The following is a 14,196-nucleotide window of genomic DNA, read 5'->3' as shown; positions in this document are numbered from 1 at the left end:
TCTAGTGCATAGCATTGCATACATTAGACTGCCTGTTGCAGAGGCATAGGGATATTGTCTCATTTCCTTCTCTTCTTGATGTGTTTGTGGACATTGTTCTTTAGACAATTTAGCTCCTGACCGAGTAGGCATAGTGCCCTTCTTGGAGTTTTGCATGCTAAAGTGTTCTAGCACTTTATCAATATAAGTTGCTTAAGACAGTCCCAAAATTTTGTTCTTTTGATCTCTACAGATATGAATTCCCAAAACATATTTGGCTTCTCCCAAATCTTTCATTTGGAATTGCTCAACTAACCATTTCATTACTTTTGATAATGTTTCTATGTCATTCCCAATTAGTAGAATATCATCAACGTAAAGAACGAGGAATACTACAATCTTATCTTTGATTTGTTTATAAACACAAGGTTCATCAAAGTTTTGTTCAAAACCAAATGTTTTGATTGTTTCATCAAATCTAAGATTCCAAGATCTCGAAGGTTGTTTAAGTCCATAAATATACTTAAGAAGCTTGCAAACTTTTTGCTCTTGACCTTTAACTTTGAACCCCTCTGGTTAAGACATGTAAATGGTTTCATCAAGTTAGCCATTCAAAAAGTTGTTTTAACGTCCATTTGCCAAATTTCATAATCCATGCATGCAGCTATGGATAAGAGTATGCGGGTAGATTTGAGCATGGCCAGAGGTGAAAAAGTTTCTTCATAATCAACTCCTTCTTTTTGTGTGTAGCCCTTTGCTACTAGCCTTGCTTTGAAAGTCATTACTTTCCCATCTGCTCCACTTTTCTTATTGAATATCCATTTGCAACCAGTAGGTTTGACATTTTCAGGTGGATCTTCAAGAGTCCAGAGAGAATTGGAATACATCGATTCCATTTCAAGGTTCATGGCGTTTAGCCATTTTTCTTTGTTAGAATCTTTCACTGCATCTCTATATGTCAATGGATCATCTTTGTTTGTATCAGACACAAGCATCTGAACTTCATGTTCATAGCGTACTAGTTGTTTACCAACCCTCCCACTATGACGAAGCTCTCTATTTTTCTGACTAGAACTAGTGATATCCTCTAGCTGTTTATCTCTTGCCATTGTTGGTGATTGGTCTTGTTTACTTGAGACCATTTCCTCAAGTACGACTTTACTTTGAGGTTTGTGGTTATATATATATATAGTCATGCTCTAGAAAAGTAGCATTTGTAGATACAAACATTTTGTTATCTTTAGGACTATAAAATATACCACCTTTTGTTTCTATGGAATATCCCACAAACATGCACACTTCAGTGTGTGATTCCAACTTCCCAGTCTTTCCTTTAAGCACGTGTGCAGGACAACCCCATATACGGAAATGATGTAAACTAGGTTTAGTACGATTCCATAATTCCAATGGTGTTTTCTTACTAGACTTAGATGGAACAACATTGAGTGTGTATAGAGAACATTTTATTGACAAAATTGTCAATGAAATTGACAAAATATTTCATAACCTCCTCTAGCTTGGACATTTAGTGTACCACAAACATCCGTATGTACAAGTTGAAGTGGTTCTGTGGCTCTTGAATCTTTAGCAGAGAAAGGTCCTTTGGTCATTTTGCCTTCTAGGCAGGATTCACAGACTGGGAGAGAACCAATAGATAGTTCTTTTAAAGGACAATCATTTGTTAGTCTATTAATTTTGTCTAGACCAATATATCCCAATCTCAAATGCCACAAATATGTTTCACTATCGAAATATACCTTTTGTCTTTTAATAAATCTAGAATTTGCAGTTTTAAATAATTCAGAATTATAAACATACTCTACGTTGGGCTCTAACTTGTAAAGTCCGCCTTTAGACTTTGCTGAACAAATAAAACCATATTTCGAAATAACAATTGAATTATTATTAAAAGAAACATGAAAACCTTGTTCATGCAATTTTGATAAGGAAATTAAATTTCTAGTAAATCCAGGAATAAAATAAGCATTGTCCAACACAATAAATTTATTATTATCAAAATCTAGGCGAGCTTTTCCAACTTCAGTTGCCGAGATCTCCTGACCACTTCCAACTCTCATGGTCACCTCTCCATGAGCCAGCTTCCTTGAAGTACTAAGAATCTGCAAAGAAAAACAAACATGGTTAGTGGCTCCAGAATCAACTATCTAGGATGATAAATCACTTTCCACTAAGCAAGATTCTAAAACAAGTAAATCAAATTTACCCTTCTTTTTGTCTTTCAGTTCAGCCAGGTACTTAGAACAATTCCTTTTCCAATTACCATAAAATCCACAATGAAAGCATGCTATTTTCAGTGCCTTCTTTTTGGAGTTCTTTGCATAATTATTCTTCTTGGAAGACTTATTGGTCTTTTCTGGTTGTTTGTCCTTTTTCTTGTCTCTTCCTTAGCCACCCTTCCTCTTCCTTGAATTGCTGTTTGAAGTCGAAGACTTAGTTTCAGCAACATATGCCTCCTCAACCTTAGTGGAACTTTTGTTTAGAGATTCAAAAGTTTGTAACCCATTCAGCTATTGGGTCATATTATACTCCAACTTTTTCATAATATAGTTGGTAGTGAATGCCGTAAAAGCTGGTGTGAGAGATTCAAGTATCACACTTACTTGAGTTCTCTCATCAATGGTTGGTCCATGGATTTTTGCATCGTGCAATATGTTGATCATGTCTAGGACATGTTCTCTGACGGAAACATTTTTCTTCATTTTCATATTCATGAAGCTTCTAGGCATCATGTCTGCACTTATCAAATTGCTGGCCAAACATGCCTTGTAGAGATTCCTAAATCTTATAGGTTGTTTCAACAGTTTCAAACTTCTTTCTAATTACATTTCTCATACTAGCAAGCATATAACATTTGGCCTTATTGTTAGATAAGATCCAATTGTCATATTTCTCTCTTGCAGTTTTGGCAGCAATGAGAGCAAGAAGTTTAGGACACTCCTCATTAAGAACAAACATGTGATTTTCACATATCAAAACAATGTTCATATTTTGTTTCCATTTCATGTAGTTATCACCAGTCAATTTCTCATTAGCAAGTAAAGCAGTTACAGGGTTTGGATTGGACATATTGCTGAAAATTAAATAAATAAATATAATGAATTAATACATATAATAAATATCAGTTTATATTTGGAATAGTAAATATGATGCATGAATGCAACATATAAAATAACACATAAAAAAATTAATTACTTATCCACGATAGATTAATTTGAAAATTAATGGACCACCTTAGGGTAGGTCAGACTAATCACAAATTAACCTTGAGACAAGATCTAAACTCCATAAGTGAAAACTTAAAAACTCTTTTTTCTCTTTTGACTTATGAAGTACCGCTAATTTGGTCAAGATGTACTAGTCGCGTCCAAAAGCCTAGATACATCTTCAGAGTGCAACCCATTATTTTTTATCAATGACTTAACTCAAGAGTGTGTCTTAGGGTCAGTCAAACGTGAAATACATCACTAATCTTATTCTCATAAGAGAAGTCAACCTTGAGATAAAATAAACATAATCAGAAGCCTTTCCTTAGGGAGGCCGCAAATGGAGGTGACACGAGGCCCTTCCTATGCCTCTCGGTGTTCAACTAATAATGGAGACCATGAGACTTATTGTCATAATTTCCTCTCCCACTCACTATTATAAATTGTGTTTTTCTCAAAATCAAGATTTTTTAATTAGGTTGTAAAACTAATTAAATTAGTTTTATCAAATAATATTCTAATTAAATACTAATCCAATTATGCAAAATAAATAATCGTGCCCTAGATTTTATTTTGCTCTTTTAAATAGAATACCATTTTATTTAATAATTTTTTTTATTAAATAAGAAAATAAATAAATTTAAATTACTTTTACCATCCTAAATAATTAAGACTAAATTAATTATATGAGTTATCAAATAAAAACATATAATCAATCCTAAGCATGTTTTTAAAAAAAATGCATGCTTAGTATGTACTATGTGGGTAATATGTATGGCATGTTATTATGCATGATAAAGTATTAAACAATTTAATCATGTTCAAGCAAATAAATAAATAAAAGCGGGTTGGGTGTTTTGGGTGTTTCTAGAAAATTACAACACTGGCAAAAAAATACACAAAAATAATTAAACTAACTAAGGCCTAATAAAGAACAACTCCTTTGATCTTGGACCTTCTCTTTTAGTCTTTGGGTCATCACCATTTTAATTAACCATTATGAGTTAAATAACATTTTAATTATTTTAAACAAATTTAAAATAATAAAACTTTTGGGTTTTAATACCCAACAATTTATTGAGGCCCAATTGGAATTTGGAAGCATCACAATTAACTCAAAATTTACAATTAAAACACTTTTTAATTATATTGGGCTTAAACATGCCCAAATGGATAATTACACATCCATTAGGGTTTGCATAACACAAACCCTAATGGGTGTGTCAATGGTTGGGTTTCGGCTGGTAGGGATGCAGTTGTAGGTGTACAGGGGCACTGGTTGCTAGGCGTGCAGGGACGCAAGCGTGGATGTTGCGCAGGGGCGCTAGGCACGCTCCAGGGCGCAGGGGGCACTGGGCGCACACCAGAGCGCAGGGGGCACTGGGCACGCACCAGAGTGTAGGGCGGGTGCACATAGGGCTGGGCACGCATAGGCTGTGGCTGCGCAAGAGGCTGGGCGCGTGTAGGGGCGCAGGCTGTGGCTGCAGGGGCAGCGACTTGGGCCTCAGACCATCATATAATTTTTCAGAATTTAAAAAAAATAAATTACAAAATTCCTATTCCCCAAAATGGCATACAATTTTTGTATATCCAGAAAAATTAAGAACACTTCCTAATCCAAAAACACCATGAAAACCAACCCTTAAGAACATAAATTATTCATATACAAACATCTATCCATTCATATATTACATATAATATAAAAATGCATATAATACCCACACAATAATTAACATATGCTGGGATTAAAGATGGCTCTGGTACCGATTGTTAGGAATTAGGAACAGTTCCTAGTGCGCAACGGAAATTGCGGTAATGGTATACAACAAATTTTTTTTCGTATAAAAAATCTTTATATGAAGATCATTTAATATGCAATATGTTAATCAATATATGTATAATATGAATATATAAAAATAATACGAAATGATTTACCTCATGCAGCCTATCAAGAATCCTTGAATCATTTCGTATGTATTTCGATCTTCCTATTCTTGCTTGAGTACTCCCACCTAGATCTTTCAAGACATTCTCTACACCTTAAGATGTGGGTGGGCACATAGAGAGCAAGGATCAATTTTGTGAATAAAAAATATTCTCAACACATGAGACTTTTGATTATAGGCTAGAGAGAATAGGTTTTTCTTTTTGTGAAAAAGATGATAGCTTTTTCTTCTCTATTTCAAACTTGTCAAAAACTATTTATTTCTATTTTCTATCAAATAGAATATATAGACATTATTGCCATAATAATCATAATGAAGAAAAATCAATTACCTTTTATAATAATAATGATGATAGACAAAAATCTAACATAACATTTTAAAACCCCTTTTAAAATGTTTATTTAATAATTAAAAAATAAAATTGAATAACCAATATCAGATACATCTGATGTGCCACACACATAGAGCAATCCAAGCCATCACTACAAGAAAAAATACTTTCAATAAGACTGAAAAAGTATTATCAAATATATACCATAACACTTTTTGATGTGTTAAGGAAAGCGGTGTTATAGTAGGCCAGAGCACTTTGCATAACACTTTTCCATAGTTATAGACAAGTGTTATGGTATGGCTTACGATAACACTTTTGTTGTGTTATTTTAATACTTAGATAAGTATTTCATTATGCTATTTATAAATAGATTATATAACACTTTTTTGTACTTATAAAGTAGTGTTATGATACACTTTATAATAACACACTTTCTGCATTATAGAAAATAGTTTGCATAACATAATTTTATGCTTATAAACCAGTGTTATTGTAAAAGATACAATAACACATTTTTTGTATTATTCGAATATTTGGATAAACTTGAATTATTATTATATAAACCTGTACATTGTAATCATTTTTTATTTCTTTAATTCAAACCCACTTCATTTAATATACTTAAGACACCCTTAACATTGTACAAATATATTTTTGAGTACCAATTATATGGTTCATAACACATATAACCAAATAATTGTCAAAATACATTCAAGATTATCTTAAAAACAATCCAAAAGTCTTAAGATATTCAACACTGCCTAATTAATAAAAACAAAATATTCTCACAATAGTCAACAAAATAGCCTTAAACAGTTGCATATTATGATCTTCCAAATGTTAGCACACCAAAGCCTTTGGACTTGTAACTTTGAAGAATTGGACGAGTGGCGCCTTTGGCTGGTGATGGCAATGCATCCCCCACCATTCTCGTACTAGCAGGCGAATCATAGTAGGTAGAATCAGTTCCTATAGTTGCAACATCACTTAATATGCTGCTTAGAATATCCAAACTCCAGTCAGCCAAGTAACCAGGCCTTGAGATTTGAGTGTTTACTTCAATATCTCTTGAAAGCATTGCCACAACTCTAGACATTGATGGCCTTGATGTTTTTGATGTTTGATTGCATAAAAGAGCTACTCTTATGAGTCTTCTCACTTCATCTTCATTGAATTTAGATAACTCTGAATCCACAAGATCAGCTTCATTGTTTTGTTCTTGTAAGTTCCAAGCCTAGAGAAGCACGAATTAGTTAGAATTGGGCCTTGTTGTGTTGTGATTCCATAGCTAAAACATATACATTGAATAGTAAGGAATTATGTACCCATTCAAGAAGATATATTTGTTCTTCTTCCAAATTAGGAGCAGAATTCTACCTATCACTGATAGTCTCAAGCGCCACAACACCAAAAGCAAACACGTTGGCTTTTTCTGCAAGATGTCCGCACATGGCATATTCTGGTGCAAGATAGCCACTACATCATCATCATCATCATCATCCATGGTTATTTTTTGTTGCATGATCATTTTATGACCCCAAAATCAAGCTTAAAAGAAGCAATTATGACCCTAAAATCAATAATGGATTTAAGACTTAACTAAAATACAGGACAAGCATCTTGATGCAAATGAAAACATTTTACCAATAAAAAGACAAGTAGTATACTATAATTATTTACCGAATGGTGGACCAATCATACCCAGTAACACAATTTGTAGATTTCCATGTCCAGACAATACTTGGGATCACACCTAGCATTGTTACTTTAGCATCCTACAAATATTAGAAGAGTTTCAATTGATTAAAAAATGAAAATACTGAAACTATTACACATCTTTTAAACTTGTAGTTAGAGCCATTAATTTAACATCACATCAGCAAAAAAGTCCTTCTGAAAGTTTTTTTGTATGAGACTAGACCAAAAGTAAAGAATTAAGAAGCATTCAAATCTTATCCACTCCCTAATAGCTAGGCTTACAATATCCATTATGATAATTTCCATATGTTATAAAGCATGTGTTTCATACATCATTAATCAATAACATTGCCATTCAGGATGTGCATACCAGATAAATTCAGCAGAATGTATTAAGAACCACAACAAACAATTGAAAATTTTGACATTCTTAATACAGATAAATCATTTACATGTACAAACTTGGTAAAGCCAGATCCAAGCGGAGATCCACTATATAGGGAAATAGAAGCTCCATTTAACAGTGAATCATACACTAGCCAAGGCCCATCATCCAACCCAGATTAGTGGGCCAAGCAAAAACATCACCTTTCCCCACCGTGCCATTCTAGGTATATTGTAAAATTACAAAATAAAACTTATGCATTATCAAATAAATGATAATATCCAGGTAAATGAACAATATAACATTATATTTTGCAGAGGAAGATATAACCTATGGTAGAGCTTCACGTTTTAAATTACCTGTAGTTCCAAATGAGAAGAGGATATTTGTATATGCGTCAATTGTTGCTCTACAACGAAAAATTCACATTTTCTGTAAATTTGATAGGGAAAAATACAGGGGGTCACAATTTCTATTTCAGCAACACAGAAGCATACAACTTAGACAATACACTACTTGCTTTACATACATTAGCTTTCAAAAAGCAAGAGAAAGCGTAAAAGCAGATGAAGCCTAATCAAGCTAACCTACTACAAAGTACATGCTTGGGTCCAAACAAATGCAGAACAACATTAGTAAAAACTTATAAGCAGAGGAAACTAATCACATCTTAGTACCAGAAACAAAATAAGAAAGAAAAAAATAAAAAATAATTTAAACAGCATATCTAGACAAACTCTGGAAAATACAAATGGAAAATAATTTAAATGGAGTACCTAGACCAAATAGAAAATAATTTAAATGGACACTAACCCAAATCTGGAAAATACAACCAGAAGAGTACCCATACAAGTCAAATGAAACCCTTCTCCACAAAGACAAAGAATAATAAGAAATTTCCAAAAATTATTAATAGAACAACATATGATATTTGCGTACCTTTTACAATGGAACAAACATTTGGAACATGCCTCATTTGATTTATTTCGCTATTAAAAATATGCTGCAATCACCATGGAGCTCATTGAAATTGTCACATTATCTGAATTTTTTTATTAGTCTAATAATAATGAAGCTCATGAATTGGATATATAGTACGATTAGTGATAATAAACAACTAAGTTTTGATGGTACCACTCTCATGTGCGTCTAAATAATAAATTTAATAAATAAACCAAAAATCATCTTCTATATTTTTCTTTCTCTTCTTTACTAGTAAATACAAGTAATGTGTGTTTGGACGAGAAGAGGAGAAGTGAGAAGAAACCAACTTTTATAACTCCAAAAATTACAAATGGCCTAATACGGAGAAAAACCCATATGTAACTCTTTATTTTATATTGGGTCAGAACTGACAGTAAAAAATAGTCAAAGTAACACTACTCACTTAATGACCAAAAGTGACCAAAAGCTATACAATTTTTTAAATGAAACGTTAACATAAAAGTTTTTTGTTATTTTGTGTGATCAAATTAAGGTCTTCTATATATGTATAAAAAAAAAAAGAATTACGTACAAAAATATATATTATTCTCACAATAAGACCAACAATCTTAAGAAAAGCTTAACAAACTAGTGATGTGTGTGTGTGAGTGTGTTTTTTCTTCTTCTTTATTATTACATAAAAATTATATCCAGAATTTAAGTACAATAAATTGGGATATGTTTTTACTTCTTTTGTTCTAAAGTGCATCACACTCTTGTTGGTTTTTAAGCTAAGGCTGCAAAGCAAATAAGTACCATGTACTGTTCTTAAAAAAACACTATTTCACATTAATGGGATAAGTTATCCTTATTATTCTCTTTTTATCTTTCTGAATTACAAAACAACATATATAAGCATTTACATGAAAGTGAATTACGAACAAGAAGTACACGTTAAAAACCACACAACTAAAAGTACTCTCCCACATGATATTTATCTTTAATATGTACTGCAAGTTGTGTATAGGCACTATATGTGGTGCAAACAAGGTCAAAGATGTTTATATATATAATAAAAAACATATGAATCTGTGCATATAAATATAATAGCATAATGTAAGAAGCAATAAAGAGCACTACATATGCTTGTGTGCATATAAACATAGCTGCATGATGTAAGATATATATATAAGATCCAATGGTGTAAAATCTAGATGACACTCATATAATATGTGTGCAAGGCAAACATGTGATTAGGCTTACTAAAAAAGAAGTAATAAAGAGCATAAATGGTTGTGCCAATTCATTAGTCTAAAATAGTTTGAGAGATTAAATAAAGAGCATGACCATGTATTTAGACTAAGTCCAACAAGCCATAAGAAACTCATAAAAGAGAAACACAAATAGAACACCACAATAAACTAAGCTACAAAAATCAGCAGCAGAGTGTGCTTTATGATCGAAGCCACTGCCAAAAAAAAAAACAGAGAGAAAAAACACAACAGACTAAACTTGGAAGTTTGATTAACCAACAATTCTGGACCAAAATCATTGTCAGAGAAGGATCCCTTCTAGTTATGAATCAAAGACTATTTTGCAACATCAAGAGAGATATTGACAATCCCTTTAACACAATCCAAACCCAAACACAAATAGAGATATTGACACCTAGAATAAACAACCAAACAAAAAGCTATTATGCAGGCACAACGTTACTTCAAAAACATAAAGCATGCATAAAGTACAACATAGTATTACTGTCTCATGAGCAGTCTCCTGAAAGAAATCATCAAAATAACTTATAGGTTCAAAGGATATAGAAAAACTGTTGACAACATAGTATTACTGTCTCTAATTCTCTACTCATACAGTAATAAGAAAGGAAAAAGAAAACCTTTTGGATAGCTAAATTATTTCATCACTGAACACACAATTTTAGACTGAACAAGGAAATGTTAAGCTACATCTCAATGCTTGTAAGAGCGCAACAAAACTTTCATGAGTGCAGCATTAGATTCTGGTTCCACATACTCTCATAGAGTTCATAACTCCCACATGGCATCAAAAAGTATTCAAGGGATTTAGAAGAAGAATTTTACGTTAAAAAACACAAACACTTTTAATAGTATGATCTTACAAACGTACACTTGAATTTATTAATATTAAGGGGATAAAAATAAAGAAAAGTTTCACAAATGTTACATAAGATTATATTTAAAACAATTGATATTTTTTCTAATGGGGAAAAAAGAAATGAGGTATTTCTAACCTGAGGAATATATTTGATGACTGTCATAAAGACTTAGATTGAGCTGAAAACGGAAAGAATCAGTTCCAAGTCAGAAAGTGAATCAATCATATATTTCATAGCAAATGGAATTTAGAAACCTAAAGCTAATCATGATAAAGCGATTAAGCCAATAAATCGAAGCAAAAAAATGCTTTTATCATCTAGCTTTCCAATATTTTTTAATCGAACTGAACTGTTTGGAACTCAAAATTCTGAAAAAAAGAAAAGAAAAGGGAAGGTAACTAAAGAATGAATCTTACTTAAAAATGTTAATCAACCAAAGCCAGTAATGGTTTGGCAAAGCAATGAAAAAGCAAACTCCAGCAGCTAACCAAACAATAGAGACAATTGCTAGAGTAATCTTAGAGACAGTCTGACCTCCACGCTGTATAAATACAAGGCCATCATCACCAACAAAAGGTAAAATTCAAAAATATCAATGCATAACAACATAATTACCACACCAAAAAAATAAGGCTCCTCAATCAAGAAGAAGAATCTTACTTCATAGATTGCAATTTGTACTAAGGTAATTGTCGTCAAGAGAACAACATGTGATGAAAAAGCAACATCATTTGCAGCGACGAGTATCATCTGATTACATAAACACATTATTCATATACAAACAAAGAACAAGTATACCTTAACACAATCTTCTCACAAACTCAAAAGATCTTATATGAAGAAATTTGAATACACAAACCTCCTTGGAGCCATACTTCTGAAGATATTGATTTTGAACGGCTGAGCTAAAGTAAAGGGTGGCGTTTTAAATGAGATAGGAGGAGTGCTTTGTTATATTAACCCATATAATATTGACTAAAAAGAAGACCAAAAAATACTCAATATAAATAGAATAAATATACTAACAGATGGGTTATATGATTTGATATATATATATGTGTGTGTAAATATAATATGATAAAAATGAGTTATGCCACTATAACATAGAACGTATGTATAATATGTGTGCAAATATAAAAACAAGTCAGATGAATTAACACAATAACAAATCATAACAAACCATAGTACACATTCATGACCAAAAAATTAACACAATAACAAGTTAACTAAATCTTTGTTAAGACAAATATTAACATAACAAACCAACAAAAATATGGTTTGAAGGGCACCATCAAACTATTTTTCGAAACAAAAGATGCACATTTACACAATCCACCAGTTTGGTGCAACTTATTTTACAATAACCACTGTCAAACAGACTTAATAAATTAAACATGTTTACAATTAAAGTGTAAATAAAAGCTGCTCAAACGAATGGTTTATCTTCAATGATTTTAATTGCTAGTGCAGGATCCTTGGGTTAAAGTTTCTGAACAACAAGCCTAAAATTAATAAACTGCTTAAGTTGCACTAGATAAAACATGAATGAAGAAACCTAACCTCAACTCTCAACCGGCAACCCAGTTCATATTGAGCATTTTTATCACCCATGTTTGCAGCTTCTACTAACAATGCAACACCCCTGATATGAAAAAAAAAAGAGAAAATAAATAATCAAAAGCATATAGTGATTTAGAGAAAATAATAACAATCGACAATTAATTCAAATATAAAGAAAAAAATTATGAGCATATAAAATTAATCAACAATTGAGAGAGAGAGAGAGAGAGAGAGTAATAAATTGGGGGCCATATCAACTTGAAATTTTGAAAATTTTCTTTCTTAATCATTTTACATTCTAGAGAAAAAGAAACCATTTCTGTAACTATTTCCAAAATTTTCTATTTTTTTAATAACATAGAGAGGGTTGCTTCACCAAAGTATTGAATTTTATCTTAAACAGCTTTAACATCTCTAGTCAAGAAATTAACATGGCCGGATCCTTACATACCCAAAACTAGACTATCATCTTTTTACCCTCTTATTGATAGAGAGTCCATATATTTTTCTTCTCCAAAGTTGAATTTTGAAACATTAAAACAATGATTATATCTCTTAAATTGAGTACATATCATCACCAACATCAGAAAAGGTAAGCCAATAAACAAAAAGCCCAATTATAAAATTCTCCTTACACTGCTTTACATGCTCCAGGAACATGATATTTCATATGCAATCTAGACAACCAATATCTGGCATGGGTGTTTGAGTTGTCTGCCTCTAGAGCCAACTCTAAATTTTCCTTTGCTGTCTGATACTCATAAAATTTAAAACATGCATATTGTTAGACAAAGCAAAAAAATGGAGGCTAAATTAACAAGAAAACGATACATTTAAGATTGATTCCAAAATAAATTTAGAGATAACTAATCAATTACTTCAAAAATAAAATAAAATTGACAGCAGAATCATACCCTGAGGAGAGGAATAAGACGTTCATCATGGAGAATCAACAGAGCATTGTCTATCAAACATAGTTAGAGCACATGTTTAGACTCTCCATAAGAAATATGACAACTGAAATTGAAGATGGCTGTAATTTTTGTACATTAAAGCTGAAGTCTATTATCAAGTATATTGATTCAAGGAAAGAGCTTCAAGAGAGAGAGGGGCCTGTTCCTTTGAAACATCCTCTTTCCACTGACTCCGATACTTCTGGAACAAAAGCAAAAGCATTTGTTGAAGATCAACGGGCAAATCAGGCAGAACAAGCTTAAGAAGATCATCGCCACTAAAGTTTCCATAGGCGCATTTTCTAATCATCGAATGAAGGCATGCCAAAACTTGTTCAAGCACCACAAAAGTCAAAATTTTCTTCACAAGATCACTAAGCAACAAAAACCCACCAAGAAAAAAGCTCCATTTAAGAAGAAAAGTTAAGTCGTTCCATACTGGGTCAAGGTCGGAGCAAGAAGGGAGATTGAGGAGGGTCTGGAAATGGGACTTGTCATGGTGACCACGAAGACCAGTCTTCCTGGTTTTCCAGAGAGCAGAAATCAATTGGTCAAGAGCTTCTTCGGACTTCACCCCTTATAGCTTATGAAGTTGCTGGTACAATGTGTTTTCTCCAACCTCCATTTTGGAGCAGCTCTTGCGGCGGAGCAGAGAGGAATCAGATGGAAAGAATGACTTTGCCTTTTACATTTGCTAAAAAAAGGGTTTTACATTAATTAAGCGGGCTACCCAAAAGTACCCAGCCATTTTTCCCTCCATTTTAAAATTTAGTTTACCGCCTTCTAATTTTTAGCTTTCCTAGTATAATACTTTTCCAATTAGCTTATAACTATGTATTATAAAAAGAGGTATTTGGTGTAGTGCATATACATCATTGAGTCCCCAAAATAATTGTTCTTAGCCTGATCATTCTAACAAACTGTAACACATGAATCAAAGGATCAAGTAACATATATAGGAGTTCATTGTAACTTCAGGATTAAGATCAGTTTGTATATGATCATCAGTTGATGTATTTTATAATACTACGAAACGATATTTAAACAAGTATTATTAAA

At 32.4% G+C, this 14,196-nt stretch overlaps 1 protein-coding gene and 1 pseudogene across 1 annotated transcript; both read right to left on the bottom strand.

The window, feature by feature from the left end:
- Window positions 1–9,849: 9,849 nt before the first annotated feature.
- On the bottom strand, window positions 9,850–11,820 carry LOC133814486 (cystinosin homolog; annotated as a pseudogene).
- Window positions 11,821–13,252: 1,432 nt separating this feature from the next.
- Window positions 13,253–13,885, bottom strand: LOC133814485 (uncharacterized). Its single transcript, XM_062247439.1, has 2 exons — window positions 13,878–13,885; window positions 13,253–13,658 (listed from the first exon to the last, which is right to left on the bottom strand). Exons 1-2 carry the CDS (start codon window positions 13,883–13,885, stop codon window positions 13,253–13,255), a joined length of 414 nt encoding a protein of 137 aa, XP_062103423.1.
- Window positions 13,886–14,196: the final 311 nt, after the last annotated feature.

This window comes from Humulus lupulus, chromosome 2, assembly GCF_963169125.1.
Source record: "Humulus lupulus chromosome 2, drHumLupu1.1, whole genome shotgun sequence".
Classification (NCBI taxonomy): Eukaryota; Viridiplantae; Streptophyta; class Magnoliopsida; order Rosales; family Cannabaceae; genus Humulus; species Humulus lupulus.
Note: the sequence above shows the minus strand (reverse complement) of the source record. Positions and strands in the feature narration are given on the sequence as shown.